General features: G+C 39.6%; 1 protein-coding gene across 1 annotated transcript; it reads left to right on the forward strand.

The window, feature by feature from the left end:
- The first annotated feature begins 11,961 nt into the window (after window positions 1-11,961).
- LOC137880803 (gastrula zinc finger protein XlCGF52.1-like) lies at window positions 11,962-16,632 on the forward strand. Its single transcript, XM_068722333.1, has 2 exons — window positions 11,962-12,166; window positions 14,933-16,632. Exons 1-2 carry the CDS (start codon window positions 11,995-11,997, stop codon window positions 15,802-15,804), a joined length of 1,044 nt encoding a protein of 347 aa, XP_068578434.1. The 5' UTR covers window positions 11,962-11,994; the 3' UTR covers window positions 15,805-16,632.
- Window positions 16,633-19,036: the final 2,404 nt, after the last annotated feature.

Raw genomic sequence — 19,036 nt, forward strand, 5'->3', positions numbered from 1 at the left:
TGGAATTTGCATGTTGTTTCAGTATTTTTTTTCTTTTCTTCATTCTTCAAGCTGATAAACTCAACTATGAGCAGTGTCGAGTTTCAAATCTTTGGAGTGGAAACTTTGGGGATAGTGGGGCACTACAACTGGTCTCACTGCTTTGATCACGTCACATGACGTTGCATACATAGCTTAAGTAACTTAGGAGACCATGTAGTTTTGTGATCTAAACCTAACGTTTCACAGAGTTAACCACGTGTTACAACAATGAACCTTCTGGGTCAAGATATTATGCATAAGGCTGCCTGGGGGCTTTTATTCAGATGGAAAAATATGACGAGTAGTGATGAGATCACATTGTTCAAGGACAGATTCTGAGGTGAGGAAAGTGTCCCATAAGCTGGTGAACTTTAATACCAAAAGAATAGTATCACGAATGCAGGAGGCCGAATTGAGATTCCTTTGCAGGATGGCTTTAGAGATATGATAGGGTGAATAGCTCAGACGTTTTTTTTTTGTTGAAAGAAGTCAGACCAGGTTGCCGCCTGGATGCCTTCCTCTGGAGGTGATTTTGGGAGATAATGGGCCAGACCCAGAATACGCCGGAGGGCTTGCACATCCCATCAGGCATGGGTACAATTCATGGTCACCCAAGCATAGCTGGAGGACGTAGCTTGGGAGAAGGCAACACGTTCTCAACCCCTCGTCAAATATCGAAGCTTGATAAGTGGCCTTACAGTTTGAACAATGATGCTCCAGATACCCCTCTAGCATTTCATTGTAATGCACAGTTTATTTTCAAAATAAACTTCCAACGAAAGTTGACTTAGTTTTTAACTTTAGAGCGGGTCATACTTCAATCGGTTGGATCTCCGGCTCCGCTAGTCTATGTCGATGTGTCCTTGGGCAACACACTTAACCCCAAATTACTCCTGTAGGCTGTGGGGTGTGTGGTTTATGAATGGATATGAATGGTTAGTTAGTCCTGATGGGCAGGTGGCACCTTACATGGTAGCTCTGCCATCTGTGTATGAATAGGTGTAAATGGGTGAATGATGACATGTAGTGTTAAAGTGCTTTGAGTGGTCAGAAGACTAGAAAATAAATATACAAGTACAGACCATTTACCATTTACAACTACTGAGCAAGGTTTAGTAAAAAAAAAGATCATGGTTTGGGTTAAAATAAGTATGTCTTTTTTTAAATTAAGTATGCTCATTAAGTAATGCGGCAGTAATTAAGAACAAAAGTAGGGTAAAACAAGTAAAAGTTGACTTGGTTTCACACGAGACACAAACAGCTGTCTCCTGGGTGAAAGTCCATGTTTGACTCTTGGCTACAGGAATAAATAATAATATCCCATTACTTTCATTCGCCACAACCCTGAACTGTCAAAAGTTTCTATCGGCTCATGTAAAACCCAATTCACAGGTGAGTTTCAACGAAAATACAAACAACATAAAATCAACATTACTGTCAGAGAACAGCGACTACATGGTGACCTCAGAGGAGGTTCGGGAGGCAAAAAAACCAAGATAAATAGATAAATGAGGTAAAGACCAGTTTTAAGTACAGATTATACATGCTGTCCCCGGCTACAACATCACACCGCTGTCTGGGTGAAAAAAGATGATAGCAGATTGAGACTGTGTTGGCACACGCTCCAGCTCTCCAGTGACTCTGTGTTGTCCTGTCTTCTCTCTGTGGGTCAATGGGCCTCCAGCTGCTCCTACAGACCCTCTGCTGGTGTTCTGCATGAGTTCAGGGGTTGTGTGTGTGTGTGTGTGTGTGTGTGTGTGTGTGTGTGTGTGTGTGTGTGTGTGTGTGTGTGTGTGTGTGTGTGTGTGTACTGTTTTGTGGGGGAATGGATGGCATGCTTCAGTTGATGTGGAACAGCTCAGCAGCTTGCCTCAGTCTGTTGTCAGCAGTAACAACACACTGTCCTTCCTCTTATCTCATTTTGGCCAGGCCTGGAATAAAGCGCTACAGGGGTAAGAACCTTTAAAATTTTGTTTTTTAAAACAAAGTTTGACATTGTCGACAATAATACTACGTATATATGCAAGTTAATCCATTGATATGGCCATGTTTCAAATACAATACTATGATACACTAAGTCACTATTAAGGTGGACCTCACTGGGTGCATTACGTCTGTGTTGGCTATCTGAGCGAGGACTGAACTAGTGCTTTAAATGTCCTTATAGAACTATAACTGTTGATTATGCTTTAGTTGTGGGAAAACAAATTAATCTCAACAAATTCAATTTCAACACTGGCTACTATCGTCATAGTCTCAGCTCAGTCTGGCACTGATCCTCGAGTTTAGGGACTCATCAACTCCTTCTCAGTCACACCTCAACGTGTCTCCAGTAGGCTTCAGAGAAGTTGAACGCTGCCATCTACACTTGCGCATATAAACGAGTGCACGCACTTTGAGAGACAGCCTTTAAATATATATTTATTCTTTAGATTGTTTGAGATATTTTTTCCAGAAAGTAATTCTCCACTCCATGAAAAAAACCTTCAAAGTATTATTTTGGCGATAGGGTTAGAAAATGTGAACTATAACTTTGCGGTCCCACTAGCTGACAAGTCAGTTTTCTGTTTATTTTCCCCTGCAAAAGTTATTTTTTATGCAATTCTTTCAGTTATAGATAGATGTCGGCCGATTAATCGGCTACCGGCTTTTTCCCATTCCAAATTATCGTTACTATATCGACCTTTAAAAATCCAATATCGGTCGACCTCGACTAGGTTCTCCGCTCACATCTGTTTTGGACGTGTCAAGGACAACATTTCAGTTGCCTTTTCAAAATAAATTTCCAGTGTAAGTTTACTCAGTTTTAAGGTACTTACTTACGCAAGAAAACGTCTTGGTCAGGTTTAGGATAACATTGTGGTTTGGTTAAAAATAGTTACGTTTGTTGCGTAACGTTAGCGTTATGTCTGGAAGTTGCGTAACAAAACTACATTGTTTCACACAGGACATTAACAGTGGTCTCCTGCTTGAAAGTCCTGTGTTTGTATGACCCATCCAAACTCCCCTCCCACCAGCCCTATGTGGACACAATCACTCTTTATACTATATCAATTTCTCTGAGCGTCTAATACTGAAGTTGATGGATTTACATTGGATTTAGTTGAAAGCCTGGTGCGTCTCAAACAGATGCTAAAGGGTGTGTCGGTATCAGACGCCCAGGGCCACTGACCAAGCGGGGAAATTTGACGAGATGGGAGTGAGAACGGGTTGGTGACATATTCTAATCTATTGTAAATCTGCAATGGTGCGTGCCAAGACAGTGTGTGGGCGTAAAAAAATGGGTGCAGATGTTTTGATGCATACATCACCAGAGTTTGTTTCCCTTAAGAGACATAACAGGGCTCAGCATTTCTAAAAGTCTGGCTCAAGTCCTGGTCCTGGGAAGGTAAAGAAAAATAGTTTTAGATGCAAAACCCCAATTAAATTTTTCTGTTGGGTTTTCACAAAACAACCACTATGTTTGAATGTATCCACGGTTTTAAAAACAGTTTGCATTCAGCTTCTTTGGCTGCGAAAGCTGCAGAGACTGCATCATCCCAGTATAATCAGCACCTTCATCAGTTTGCACTTGTTTTGTTGTGATCATTCTGTTTTCTAGCCCTATCTTTGATATCAGCTCTTTAATCCGACACACTTAAATTGTTGTAATCAAATATATTACATTTACGAACAAATCGGAATGATTCCCTCTTTGTAAATTCATCACCCTCTCTTCAGAGCATGCTCTGAAAATCAGTCTCTTCTTAAAAGACCATTTCATTAACTGTATCCATTTAGTTCCAAAATTGAAAATCTAATTGGGAAGTCGCTGTAATATCTGTGCATATGCATATGTGTGAGCGTGCGTGTGTGTCCAGTGAATAAAAGAGAGCTTTTAATTGCATTGTTCTTTGATCAAGGCATGTTTATTAGTGGGTGAAAGTCACATTAACCTTTCCATCGGCCCTGACATTTCCTCTCCTCCTAAATGGAGAATTAAAGACCATTGGAAAGTCATTAGTGAAATTTACTGCTTCTGTTGGCTGGTCAGCCATTAGAGAGGCTGCAGGACCACAGAACACCGTTCACAGTCTTCTGCCAAGTCACTTTTTATTGTTTAAAGGAGAAGTATGTGTAGATGAAAAGATTTTCCTTCCAGAAGAACAGTTATTTCTGTCAGTTGGTTGTATTTGGGAAGAGGACGTAGTCGTTGTGATATAGCCCATTGGTTAGTTGACGGCCATTTCAAAGCCTTGAGTTTGGCTCGGGTTTTTGCAACCAGTCAACAAAACTGACTATATGAGAAGTAGAGTCATTTTCTCATAGACTTCTATACAACCAGAGGAGTCGCCCCCTGATGGTCAGTAGAGAGAATGCAGCTTTAAGACACTTGAGGTTGCAGCCTGGTGTTAAATCATCTGGATCAGCAGACTGTGTTTAATAGTACAACTCAAAATGCTCTTTTCCTTTACCTTGTGTTTAATGTGAATATAAGTAAAGTTCACCAGCAGGAAAAATTATAATAGTTTGTTGATGTTATTTTAAGAGAGCACATTTTCTTTGTCCTGTGAACTTACACAAAATGATCAGCTGAATCTGCATCTCCCCTCGGCTTTATGCGGTTTTATTTCATCTCATAGTATCATTTTGTTCCACAGCAAGCAGCTCTTTTCAGCAAGAAAAGCTCTAAAAACTAGAGATGTTCATTACCATTCTTCCTTCCTGAATCCGATTCCGAGCTTGCGTGTTGGCCGATACCAAGTACAGATCCGATAGTGCTTTAAAAACACGTTAGTGTTTTACTGGTAGGATTTTCCAATGTAAACAATTATATATATATATATATATATATATATATATACACACACACACACACACACACACACACACACACAGACAGTGGGTACGGAAAGTATTCAGACCCCTTTAAATTTTTCACGCTTTGTTTCATTGCAGCCATTTGCTAAAATCGAAAAAGTTTTATTTCTCATTAATGTACACTCAGCACCCCATCTTGACAGAAAAAAACAGAAATGTAGACATTTTTGCAAATTTATTCAAAAAGAAAAACTGAAATATCACATGGTCATAAGTATTCTGACCCTTTGCTGTGACACTCATATTTAACTCACATGCTGTCCATTTCTTCTGATCCTCCTTGAGATGGTTCTACTCCTTCATTGGAGTCCAGCTGTGTTTAAATAAACTGATTGGACTTGATTAGGAAAGGCACACACCTGTCTATATAAGACCTTACAGCTCACAGTGCATGTCAGAGCAAATGAGAATCATGAGGTCGAAGGAACTGCCCAAGGAGCTCAGAGACAGAATTGTGGCAAAGCACAGATCTGGCCAAGGTTACAAAAGAATTTTTACAGCACTCAAGGTTCCTAAGAGCACAGTGGCCTTCATAATCCTTAAATGGAAGAAGTTTGGGACGACCAGAACTCTTCCTAGACCTGGCCGTCCAGCCAAACTGAGCAATCGTGGGAGAAGAGCCTTGGTGAGAGAGGTAAAGAAGAACCCAAAGATCACTGTGGCTTAGCTCCAGAGATGCAGTAGGGAGATGGGAGAAAGTTCCACAAAGTCAACTATCACTGCAGCCCTCCACCAGTCGGGGCTTTATGGCAGAGTGGCCCGACGGAAGCCTCTCCTCAGTGCAAGACATATGAAAGCTTGCATAGAGTTTGCCAAAAAACACATGAAGGACTCCCAGACTATGAGAAATAAGATTCTCTGGTCTGATGAGACGAAGATTGAACTTTTTGGCGTTAATTCTAAGCGGTATGTGTGGAGAAAACCAGGCACTGCTCATCACCTGCCCAATACAATCCCAACAGTGAAACATGGTGGTGGCAGCATCATGCTATGGGGGTGTTTTTCAGCTGCAGGGACAGGACGACTGGTTGCAATTGAAGGAAAGATGAATACGGCCAAGTACAGAGATATCCTGGAAGAAAACCTCTTCCAGAGTGCTCAGGACCTCAGACTGGGCCGAAGGTTCACCTTCCAACAAGACAATGACCCTAAGCACACAGCTAAAATAACAAAGGAGTGGCTTCGGAACAACTCTGTGACCATTCTTGACTGGCCCAGCCAGAGCCCTGACCTAAACCCAATTGAGCATCTCTGGAGAGACCTGAAAATGGCTGTCTACCAACGTTCACCATCCAACCTGACGGAACTGGAGAGGATCTGCAAGGACGAATGGCAGAGGATCCCCAAATCTAGGTGTGAAAAACTTGTTGCATCCCAAGACTCATGGCTGTACTAGCTCAAAAGGGTGCTTCTACTCAATACTTAGCAAAGGGTCTGAATACTTATGACCATGTGATATTTCAGTTTTTCTTTTTGAATAAATTTGCAAAAATTTCTACATTTCAGTTTTTTTCTGTCAAGATGGGGTGCTGAGTGTACATTAATGAGAAATAAAATTAACTTTTTCGATTTTAGCAAATGGCTGCAATGAAACAAAGAGTGAAAAATTTAAAGGGGTCTGAATACTTTCCGTACCCACTGTATATTAGTACTGCGCATGTGTAACTCAACACAGATGAGAAAGGCCCCTTGGACCCCCTTCTTCCGGTGGCCACATAAACATTCATAAACATTAACATTAGTTTTCACAGTAAAATTATCCATTTAACTTGTTTTTCCTTTTCTGTCTGTGGACATCTATGCTGGAGTGTGAATGTCATGGTATAAGGCCGTGGTTACATCTATCTTTTCAATGGGACTTTTGTGATGCGCCCAGATCGGACCTCAGCTGTATCCTCATGTTATTGTCCTCGCTTGACACTTCAATGTTATCTGTGATTGGACTTCATCTCCTATAAATTCTTCACAATAAAAGTCTGTTGTTATCTATGCTGCTTACTCTGCCTCCCTGTAGTAGTAGGTTTGTTTTTACTGAAGAATAGCTGATCCTCTAACTTGGTGAAAACACATTTTCCTATTTTATTTGTTATTCAAAAGCTTTTTTCAGGAAATGTTTTCATCAACAGTACCTTAACAAGACTCAGACAGCAGGTCTCAGCTGCCCTGGTTTTCCTCCTCTCTTCCCTTTGCTTTCCCTGGGAGAGGAAGTGCCTTGTAGGAGGAAGATGATGGAGACCTACGTTTGATAAATTGTCTAGATTGTGTCCACATGCTGTCACCCCTCACTGAGATTCAATTCAATTCAATTTATTTTGTATAGCCCAAAATCACAAATTTGCCTCAGAGGGCTTTACAATCTGTACACATACGACATCCTCTGAACTTTGACCCTCACATCAGAATAGGAAAAACTCTCCAAAAAAAAACTTCAACGGGGAGAAAAAAAGGAAGAAACCTCAAAGAGGATCCTCTATCAGGATGGACAGAAGTGTGATAGATTTCATGTGTACAGAATGAACAACATAACAGCGTTACAACACATTCAATGCATATGACAGATATGATTCATATCATGAGAGTGGTAAGCAGAATAATGATGGAAACATTATGAATACTAGTAATAACAGCAGAAGTGGATATAGTAGAATAATGATAATAAAATATGTAACGGTATCAGTAATAATAATGTGACTAATAATAATAATAGCAGTGGGTGTCAGCAGGGCCACGGCAGAAGGCAGGACCGGGGTCCAGGTATAACCATGATCCATGGAAACCTGTGAGGAGAGAAAGCACAAAGACTCCGGGGAAGAAGCAAAGTTAGTAATGTTACGTAGGTGAAAAAAAGCAGTCCTTAACATTATAGACTGCCAGTTTTTATCTGGCAGTCTGTAATGTTCAAGCGTAGACAACCTTCTCTGTAATATGCATGACCCTCAAATGCATATTTTTACTATGTATTGTAATATAATTTAAATTTAGATTACATGTGTTAATTAATTAATTAAATAAATATAAAACAAAGCAAGGGTGACATCTTCAACATTTCAAACAGGTCCTAACATATTGTTTTAAAGAGTTGATTGGGATTGATATAATGATAGCTGGTTAGTGTGTCTTTCATATTTCTCTTTAAACAAAAAAAAAGTGCCAATGCTGATGCCTCTTTACTCCATGTTTTATCCATTATTCCGGATATAGAAACATAAAGTCCAGTTTTTGCGTGTCTTGTCTTTTTTATGGTCACTTGTTGTCCCTTTTGTAGACATTTTGAGACTCTCTGTAGTTGCTTTGGCAATGTTTTTTCAGTTATTATTGTAGTCGTTGTGACTCGCTTTGTGTCTCTTTGCAGCTTTTTTGCATCTCTTTGTAGTTTTTTTGTGTCTCTTTGTAGTAGTTTTGTGTCTCTTTATAGTTGTTGTGTGTCTCTTTGTAGTGGTTTTGTCTCTAGTCGTTTTGTGTCTCTGTATAGTCGCTTTGTGTTTCTTTTTAGTTGTTTTGTGTCTCTTTGTAGTTTTGTGTCTCTTTATAGTCCTTTTGTGTCTCTATATAGGCACTTTGTGTCTCTGTAGTCTTTTTGTGTGTGTCTTTGTAGTTGTTTTGTGTCTTTATAGTCGTTTTGTGTCTCTTTGTAGTTGTTATATGTCTCCTTATAGTCATTTTATGTCTCTTTATAGTCGTTTTGCATCTCTTTGTAGTTGTTTGTGTCTCTATATAGTCGCTTTGTGTCTCTTTGTAGTCGTTTTGTGTCTCTATATAGTTGCTTTGTGTTTCTTTTTAGTTGTTTTGTGTTTCTATATAGTTGTTTTGTGTCTCTTTGTAGTTTTGTGTCTCTTTATAGTCGTTTTGTGTCTCTATATAGGCACTTCGTGTCTCTTTGTAGTCTTTTTGTGTGTGTCTTTGTAGTCGTTTTGTGTGTCTTTATAGTTGTTTTGTGTCTCTTTGTAGTTGTTCTATGTCGTTTTGTATTTCTTTGTGGTAGGGATGCTTATTTTTCTGACCAATAGCTGACCCTTGTTAACCGATCATTAACCGTTAATCAACAGGATAATGCGAATGCGCAAAACAGATAACTGTCCCCAGTTCACCCGTACAGGAGAGTTAGCAACCATGATGCTGTGTGCACTGTTGTGGACACATGCAGTCACTTTCCCAGTACATCTTCACCGCATCGAGTAGTTTAATTGTGAGGTTGTCAGCTGTGTGTCTGCCTGGTATACTCTGCTTTTGAGTCTCTTCCTGGTGTCTCTTTTAGTGACATTCTGTAGGGGACAGCCAGCGGGGCCCCTGACACAATGTTCAGTAATCCATCCATGATTCTACCAGATCAGACACAAGCAGTCTGCAGACCTCGAATGTAGTGTGGGTCCACTTTTTCATTTTTTGCTGACAAAGTTCCTCTTAATCCCTTCAGACCTGAAACCCATCTGTTCTTTAACTAAAGCTCTATGCCTTTCTCTTTCTCTTTCTCACACACACACACACCATCTTTGCTGTAGAACTACACTTCAGAGCACTTGTGTCTGTCCTTCCCTGACTCCCTTCACATTGCTGTGCATCCTTCTCAGTTGATCCTTGCTTCGTTTCACTGCAGGCCAATGAAGGGAGAGAAGAAGGGACAGGGGTGAAGACAGCAGAGCTTCAAAGAAGGAGACAAACAGAGAGAAAAACTTCACTAAAGCTTCCTTCTGGAGGTGTTCTGCTCAAATACAAAAAGTCTTCTCAGTGTCTCAACACAACTCTTTATTCTATCAATATAAAGTATATATAATCCACAGTGACCAGTTATGGCAGAAATAATGTAGTCGCAAACAATGAGCACTTAGAGTTACTTATAATCACATTATAATGCATTATAACAGTGAATGCATTATATAAAAGAGTATAAAGTATTTCAACTATGGGAATGCCAAAAAAGTCAGTGAGTGACCAGGAATAAAAAAACACTTTATACTGTGTTATAAAGCATTGTGAATATTTACTTACAACTTTAATTATGAAGTGCTATAAACACGTTATAAGTATGTTCAAACGTGTTACCAAACATAATTTTGATGTGATATTTCCCTAATAAAATAGGTCAAGTTATATTTAGCTGGGATTCACAGTTATTATTCTCAGTAATGTTCTTACTGCTTGTGTTCTATTTTTAAAATGTCGTCATTCTTTTAAAACATATGGTTAATACTCAGTGATGTGTTTTGTATGAGGCTCATTGTTTTACAGGATCCAGACAGACACGGACTAAAGTACTGAGTTCACAGCAAAGTGTCGGAAGAGCAATAGATATTTTTATATATCAGTTGATCCATTCTTGCTGTTTTGGGCTTTTCATGTTTCATTCCAAAAATGAATTACTTGTTTCTGTCAGATAGATCTCATCAGGCACAGAAACCGTTTGACCTCGCTTTAATCTTGAACATATACAGGTGCTGGTCATATAATTAGAATATCATCAAAAAGTTGATTTATTTCACTAATTTCATTCAAAAAGTGAAACTTGTCTATTATATTCACTCATTACACACAGACTGATATATTTCAAATGTTATATCTTTTAATTTTGATGATTATAACTGACAACTAAGGAAAATCCCAAATTCAGTATCTCCGAAAATTAGAATATTGTGAAAAGGATCAATATTGAAGACACCTGGTGCCACACTCTAATCAGCTAATTAACTCAAAACACCTGCAAAGGCCTTTAAATGGTCTCTCAGTCTAGTTCTGTAGGCTACACAATCATGGGGAGGACTGCTGACTTGACAGTTGTCCAAAAGACGACCATTGACACCTTGCACAAGGAGGGCAAGACACAAAAGGTCATTGCAAAAGAGGCTGGCTGTTCACAGAGCTCTGTGTCCAAGCACATTAATAGAGAGGCGAAGGGAAGGAAAAGATGTGGTAGAAAAAAGTGTACAAGCAATAGGGATAACCAGGGTAATAGGGTCCCAGAGTCTGGAGGAAGAGAGGAGAGACACACAATCCACGTTGCTTGAGGTCCAGTGTAAAGTTTCCACAGTCAGTGATGGTTTGGGGTGCCATGTCATCTGTTGGTGTTGGTCCACTGTGTTTTCTGAGGTCCAAGGTCAACGCAGCCGTATACCAGGAAGTTTTAGAGCACTTCATGCTTCCTGCTGCTGACCAACTTTATGGAGATGCAGATTTCATTTTCCAACAGGACTTGGCACCTGCACACAGTGCCAAAGCAACCAGTACCTGGTTTAAGGACCATGGTATCCCTGTTCTTAATTGGCCAGCAAACTCGCCTGACCTTAACCCCATAGATTTTCTATGGGGTATTGTGAAGAGGATGATGCGAAATGCTAGACCCAACAATGCAGAAGAGCTGAAGGCCACTATCAGAGCAACCTGGGCTCTCATAACACCTGAGCAGTGCCACATAATAGACAAGTTTCACTTTTTGAATGGAATTAGTGAAATAAATCAACTTTTTGATGATATTCTAATTATATGACCAGCACCTGTATGGTGTGTTGACTACTGAACTGGTGATACAGACCTGTTGGCTCTGTTGATGAAGGTGTTCAGCACATCTTGCAGTAAACAGGGTCCCCTGGTGGTGAGGACAGGTACAGACAGAGCCTCCACACCAGGCCAAGACACAAATGAAGCTGAGCACTGAACAGGTTCTGTATGTGCTGTGGATCACCCCGAGTTCAACAAAATACAGGATTTTTGCATAATTATTTATTAATTTAGGTTTTTTGTGATTGTACACAGTCACTCTGTAGAAACATATTTTATATTTAGAACTATTTTATTTTCCATTGCATTACTTTTATCAGTATAATAATTCCATATTATTTTATTATTTGAACTATACTGTTGTAAAGTGAAAAACATCCAAAATACACATTTACTATTCTTCCTATATTGTTTATGGTTACAAAGGTAAAAAAAGGACCATATCTGAGAGAGAGAGAGAGAGAGAGAGAGAGAGAGAGAGAGAGAGAGAGAGAGAGAGAGAGAGAGAGAGAGAGAGAGAGAGAGAGAGAGAGAGAGAGAGAGAGAGAGAGAGAGAGAGAGGAGAAGGAAGAGACGCCACACAAACAGCCGTTCACCGCTCGCTGCCCGGTTCTTGTGTTAAAAATGTCCGCGATTCAAACGCTGAGAGCTTTCGTTAACCAGCGGCTGACCGCGGCTGTAGAGGAGATATTCGGGCTGCTGGAAACGACCATATCAAAGTACGAGCAGGAGATTGACCGCCAGCGCAGACTGCTGGAGGAGGTTATGGAACCTGGTGTCCACACGAACAAAGCAGGTCGGTGGGTCGCGTGGAGGTGTAGTGAGAAGAGCTCTACGTTTGGTCGAATTCACCGGTTTGAAGAAAGTGACCGGTTAACGTCGCTTTCACACGGTGTGTTAGCGAAAGGCTGTTAGCCTCGGCTCGCGCAGCTGTGCAGAATTTATCCCCGCCGGAAGTTGACCCATTTAGACCTTCATAATAAAAGCGCAAAGCATGGCGTTCAAGTGAATGAATGGAATGGTGTGTGAGAATGGCTGTGAATTATATTGTTAGATCAAGGTGTAATACCGAAAGATCAGTTCGACCAGAACAGTTACTCAATCAGTGCAGAAGGTCGATTGACGAAAATAATTAACAATTGTTTTTATACGAAATTAATTGTTTCAGTCTCATGTTTTTAAGGAACTTGTGTTGGGATTTATTTCCGATTTGCTGACATTTTGTAGACTATTGAGAATCAAGAAAATAATCCTCCAGTTGATAGGTAATGAAAATAATCCTTATATAATGTGAAAAATAATGAATATAAATAGTGAATATGGCCAACACATTTTAAACGTCCAGTGTCAGCCTACAAAAAGAGTGTTAAATATGTCAAAATTTAAAATAGTTAACTAATGTGTTAAAGCATTGCATTGTAAGGCCATTACTTGGCTGTCAAAAACAATCAACCAAAAAGCTACCAGAAGATAAGTAAAATGATACCAACCAGTTAGGCTCAGGTTTATAGTTGGGGCTGGCTCAGGCTTGCCTTGGACCAGCCCCTAGTTTGGCTGCTATAGGCTGAGACTGCTGGGATACTTTCTATGATCTACTGAGCTCTTGTCTCCTCCTCTCCATCTGTATGCATTCTTATCCTATTAATGCATGGTACTAACTCAACATCTTTTCCCTCCTGCAGTTGTGTGCTTTCTCATCTCTCTCTCTATTTACTCTACTCTCCCTCTCTCTTTCTCTCTCAAACCAACCGGTCAAGGCAGCTGGCTGCCCACCCAGAGCCCAGCTTCTGCTCGTGGTTTCTGCCTGTTAAAAGGGAGTTTTTTTTCATGCCACAATCGCTCTAGTGCTAGCTCATTGTGAAAAATGCTGGGTCTCTTTCAACAATGTCACAAAGAGTACAGTCTGGACCTGGGTTTTCATTTATAACCGTTGCATAAGCACAAAACGGGGTCTGAAAAAGGCCTAATCCACTTCCCACGCAAACGATGTGATCCATTAAAACAAACTTGATGGGAGAATGTGATCACCTAAACGGAAATTCTGAACCATGTGGAGGAACATTTTGGAGACACAGATGGTGAGGTGGTGAGTTGAGGCTGGATTGTAGAAATTACATCTGAGGCATCGTTACAGGTATAATGATGCCTCTCGCATTTAATTTCACTTCATCTCACATTATGTATTCTTTTTATCATAAACTGTCAAACCAGTTTGTGCTTTTACTAGTGAGCCATAACTATAAACGGTAAAGGGATTGTACTTGTATAGTGCTTTTCTAGTCTTCCTACCACTCAAAGCGCTTTATTATACTATAAGCACATTTCAATTGTTAAAGATATTAATCAAACCTCATATCAAATTTAGCTTAATATTTAATCAGCGCTGTCTGTTCTCCTCAGCTCAGAGGAGAGACCGAACTACCGACACTCGTAGTCATCTGTGAAGCAGCTGATGAAATGATCAGCAATAATCTTCTAATACTGTACAATCTTAGTTTTCATAAAGTTTTTGTAAGTAAAATTGCTGCAGTGAACACAACTTTATTTGTTCATTTATAGTTTATTCCATAGGGAGAGATTCAGCATACTGTACACAGACAAACTGTAAACAGCTATCTGATGTATCAGAGCTCACTGGAGTCACCATGGTGACTGTCACACCTTCTCCAGTCACCTCACCTGGCAAATCTTCACCACCTGCACATAAGGATTGTGTAAATATAACCAGTGACAGCTCTCGCATGATCACTTCATATCATTATCAGTCCGAATCATAATACCATAAGGAAACACGAGTCAATAAATAAATTGTGGTCACCTATCAAACTTAATTTTTTTTAAATGATATCCAGAGTTCTGGATACCACTGATTGTCACAGTCATTTTGTAATCAATCAGTCTGATGTAAACATAAATACTACGGTGACACTTGTGTTATGTTGCACGATAGATACTCTGCCACTGTTAGCACTGTGAGGACTGCGTAAATGAAAGAATTAGGAGTGAACGAGTGTTCTTCCTCTCGGTCGTCTCCGTGATTCACCGTAAAGACCCACTTATCAGCTGCTCATTTCTCTGCATTCATGAGGTGCTTTGGCCATTTAAAGTTGAATGTGGATGTGTAGAGGGCCGGATGTGAGGCTGAACCAGCTGCACACATTTACAGGTTGATTTGTGATTTATAAAAGGAAATAGCTCACTAGAAAGCGTATGCAAGGTTTTATTAATCTGAATAGGTTTTGACAGAGCAAAGGATCCAAACTAAATGTTTGTGGACGTTCAAAGGAGAAAATGCACATACACAAACATTTAGTTTGGATCCTTTGCGCTGTTTTATAAATGAGATCTCTGCTCTTTATGAAAACTGCGCTGAGATAACTTCAGTTATTATTTGGTGCTATATAAATATAATTCAATGAAGCAGGTGAGGTGTACGTTAGCATCTCAGGTTATGTCACAACATCAGTTTGTTCACTTTGAGATGTCTCGGACGAGATGCTAGCAAAGTATCATTACAGTTTATATTAATAGGTGATTGTCTGTATTTTATTTTTACCTCCAGATGCCAGAAACCTGAGTATCAGGAAAGAAGGCAAAGAATCGAGGACCACTCTAGACCAGGAGGACCCAGATCCTCCACACATTAAAGAGGAGCAGGAGGAGCTCTGGAGCAGTCGAGAGGAAGAGCAGCTTCAAGTACTGGAAGAAGATCATTTCACCGAGTTCCCATTCACTGCTGTCTCTGTGAAGAGTGAGGAGAAAGCTCAGTCCTCACAGCTTTGTCAAAGGCAGACTGAGGAGAGTGGAGAGGTAGAGCCTCCAGCCTGCAGCTCAGCTCAACCGATGGAAAAAGAAACTGACAACAGTCATCAGCTGTTGTCTTTATACTGCTGTGAATCAGAGACTGAGGACAGTAATGATGATTGGAGGGAGTCAAGAGAACAGGAGTCAGGTTCAGACACACTGAGAAACGAGGGCTCTCTGAATCATATTAAGCCCCACGACAGGCCGTTTAGTTGCACGGTTTGTGATAAAAGATTTGGCTGCAAAGGAAATCTTCATGCCCACATGAGGAGCCATACAGGGGAAAAGCCTTTCACCTGCACAGTTTGTGACAAAGGTTTTAGTGCAAAGGTCAATCTGAAGACTCATATGAGAAGTCACACCGGGGAGAAACCATTCAGCTGCTTGATGTGTAACAAGAGTTTCAGTCAGAAAAAGACATTAGTTATACACTTGAGAAGTCATACAGGGGAGAAACCGTTTAGTTGCTCATTCTGTGGGAAACGTTTCAGTGAGAAGGGAACGTTGAAGAGGCACATTAGAATTCATACAGGAGAGAAACCATACAGCTGCAGTGTTTGTGGGCGGAATTTTAGTTTGCTGTCACATGTTAAAAGCCACAAGTGTGCTGGTGTGAGCAGTAACAAGTGAATATGCCTGGACTGTGTTTTCAAACTGAGTTTCGGGATAAACTGTTCATATTAATCTCTATACAGATTCAGAATGAATATGTAAAATCTGTTTATGGGATTACGTGACTAGTGTTTTGGTTTTGGAAGCATTCTGGTTTCAGTTTGTAGTCTGTGTAGTATTGACCAATCACGTTGGAGCAGGCAAACAGTCCGTGTGGAGAGCAAAAGAGGCGGAACGCATTGATTGAAATGCAGTCTGAGAATCGATCTTTTTATTGATTAAAATGAGCTCGTAAACTAGCTACTTGTGAAACAATCCGGCTGTACAAATCGTCTCTCAACTCCAGTCGGGCATCTTAAGTTGCTAACCGTGTAGTAAACAATAAGCAGTGTCTGCATATATTTCTGAACAAAATAAGCAATAAATGTTTGTAGAGAAATGTCTACAAGGTATTTGAGGCCATGTAAACAGTCTCTCGATTACATAGTTCACCAGAGAGCATTGACAAGTTTATTTGTCCACATACACTACACTGCTCAGTAAATATACAATATAATATGTGATATAAGTCACAATGTAAGGGATCCTTCCGGGAAGTGTTCACTTTATTCAGGCCCCCGACAAAGGACAGCGACAAATGGTTAACGGGACGCCCTCCGAATCAGTTAGCGCTGTATGATGCTCCTCTATATGAAGCAATACGTATGCCTGTGTCGAAATATTGTTTTTTATCCGGATCTATTCTAGCTTGTTGGCTAATCTTTCAAGAATACACACACACACACAAAAAATGAAAGCATACAATAATTTGTATACAACTCAAAACATAATTGTTCACACACACATTCATAATGTCGACCTTTAAATTCCAAATCGAAATGCTTCTTTTTTTATTGCATATTAAAACGTGTTGAAAAAAGATAGATGTAATCATTTCCAAAAATTCACGTCTTTTTATTTAAAGGAATATTGAGTTTCAATACATATTTGTTGGCGTTTAGCCTTTCAAAAACAACATTTTCACTGCTGGGGTCTCAGTAGGTGTGCATAAGGCACCATGGCCCAGAGAAACGTGCAATAAAAGATGGCATTAAGCAGCAACGGATTGCCTCAATCAGCAGCATCATCATAAGGACAGTGAGGCAGTAACAACATGCAACAGCAAGAACACCAAATAAATGTACGCCCGGTGTGTACGGGATTACGGTTGCCAATATAATATAATGTTGTTGATATATTGTTGATTTTTAAACTCTCAAATATTTATATCAGCATCGACCACAAAAATCCAGTATCAGCTGGCCTCTAGCCCCAACGCAGTGCTCTCATGAATGAGCAGGCTTTATTTGATGCAGTGCTAAACAAGTACTGGTTGAGTGCTTAGAAGGATTTCTCAATCATACAACAAACAGATGTTTTGTTCAAATTATTCATGTTGAAATTGTGTTGCCACTTTCGCCCACATATTGCAATCCACAGTTAAAAAGTGCAGGCTTTTTGCCCTCCTCTCCACAAGAGGCACCAAGTGGTGGTTCACTACATTTATGGTAGTACCTCCCACCTCATAAATTGAGGCCTACCTCTTTGTCTTCAAACGCCTTCACCTGGAGTGTTGCTGTTGTGTCTTTTTAATTGCTTTCAATGTAAGTAGCATTGAAAGCAATGACACTGTTAAATGAACTGTCCTGAGCCACTTTTCTGAAGAAAATCTCTGAAACTATGTTTACTTTAAAAAAACTCCACTTTTGGCCTCATCCCAGCCTGAAACTTCTTTTAAGAGCATAAAAAGTGAAAATGCACCTCTAGGCAGTAAAGTGCTGAAAACAACAGATATTCATGAAAACATCATGAAACTGTTAAATGAACTGTCTTGAGCCACTTTTCTGAAGAAAATCTCTGAAACTATGTTTACTTTCAAAAAAACTCCACTTTTGGCACCTCTACGCAGTAAAGTGCTGAAAACAGCAGACATTCATGAAAACATCATGAAACTGTTAAATGAACTGTCCTGAGCCACTTTTCTGAAGAAAATCTCTGAAACTATGTTTACTTTAAAAAAACTCCACTTTTGGCACATCTACGCAGTAAGGTGCTGAAAACAGCAGACATTCATGAAAACATCATGAAACTGTTAAATGAACTGTCCTAAACCACTTTTCTGAAGAAAATCTCTGAAAATATGTTTACTTTAAAAAAACTCCACTTTTGGCCTCATCCCAGCCTGAAACGTCTTTTAAGAGCATAAAAAGTGAAAATGCACCTCTAGGCAGTAAAGTGCAGAAAACAGCAGATATTCATGAAAACATCATGAAACTGTTAAATGAACTGTCCTGAGCCACTTTTCTGAAGAAAATCTCTGAAACTATGTTTACTTTAAAAAAACTCCACTTTTGGCCTCATCCCAGCCTGAAACTTATTTTAGGAGCATAAAAAGTGAAAATGCACCTCTAGGCAGTAAAGTGCTGAAAACAGCAGATATTCATGAAAACATCATGAAGCTGTTAAATGAACTGTCCTGAGCCACTTTTCTAAAGAAAATCTCTGAAACTATGTTTACTTTCAAAAAAACTCCACTTTTGGCCTCATCCCAGCCTGAAACTTCTTTTAAGAGCATAAAAAGTGAAAATGCATCTCTAGGCAGTAAAGTTCTGAAAACAGCAGATATTCATGAAAACATCATGAAACTGTTTAGAACTGTCCTGAGCCACTTTTCTGAAGAAAATCTCTGAAACTATGTTTACTTTAAAAAAACTCCACTTTTGGCCTCATCCCAGCCTGAAACTTATTTTAAGAGCATAAAAAGTGAAAATGCATCTGTAGGCAGTAAAGTTCTGAAAACAGCAGATATTCATGAAAACATCATGAAACTGTTAAATGAACTGTCCTGAGCCACTTTTCTAAAGAAAATCTCTGAAACTATGTTTACTTTCAAAAAAACTCCACTTTTGGCCTCATCCCAGCCTGAAACTTATTTTAGGAGCATAAAAAGTGAAAATGCACCTCTAGGCAGTAAAGTGCAGAAAACAGCAGATATTCATGAAAACATCATGAAACTGTTAAATGAACTGTCCTGAGCCACTTTTCTGAAGAAAATCTCTGAAACTATGTTTACTTTAAAAAAACTCCACTTTTGGCCTCATCCCAGCCTGAAACTTATTTTAGGAGCATAAAAAGTGAAAATGCACCTCTAGGCAGTAAAGTGCTGAAAACAACAGATATTCATGAAAACATCATGAAGCTGTTAAATGAA

Source organism: Cebidichthys violaceus, unplaced genomic scaffold (assembly GCF_023349555.1).
Source record: "Cebidichthys violaceus isolate CVI_PGR_0920_01 unplaced genomic scaffold, fCebVio1.0.p SCAF_294, whole genome shotgun sequence".
NCBI classification, from domain to species: Eukaryota; Metazoa; Chordata; class Actinopteri; order Perciformes; family Stichaeidae; genus Cebidichthys; species Cebidichthys violaceus.

Excerpts from the sequence above, each read along its gene's own strand:
- LOC137880803 (XM_068722333.1), top strand. The coding sequence starts at position 11,995 with ATGTCCGCGATTCAAACGCTGAGAGCTTTCGTTAACCAGCGGCTGACC. Across the intron at positions 12,167-14,932 it reads TGTCCACACGAACAAAGCAG|ATGCCAGAAACCTGAGTATC; the intron begins GTCGGTGGGTCG and ends TTTTACCTCCAG.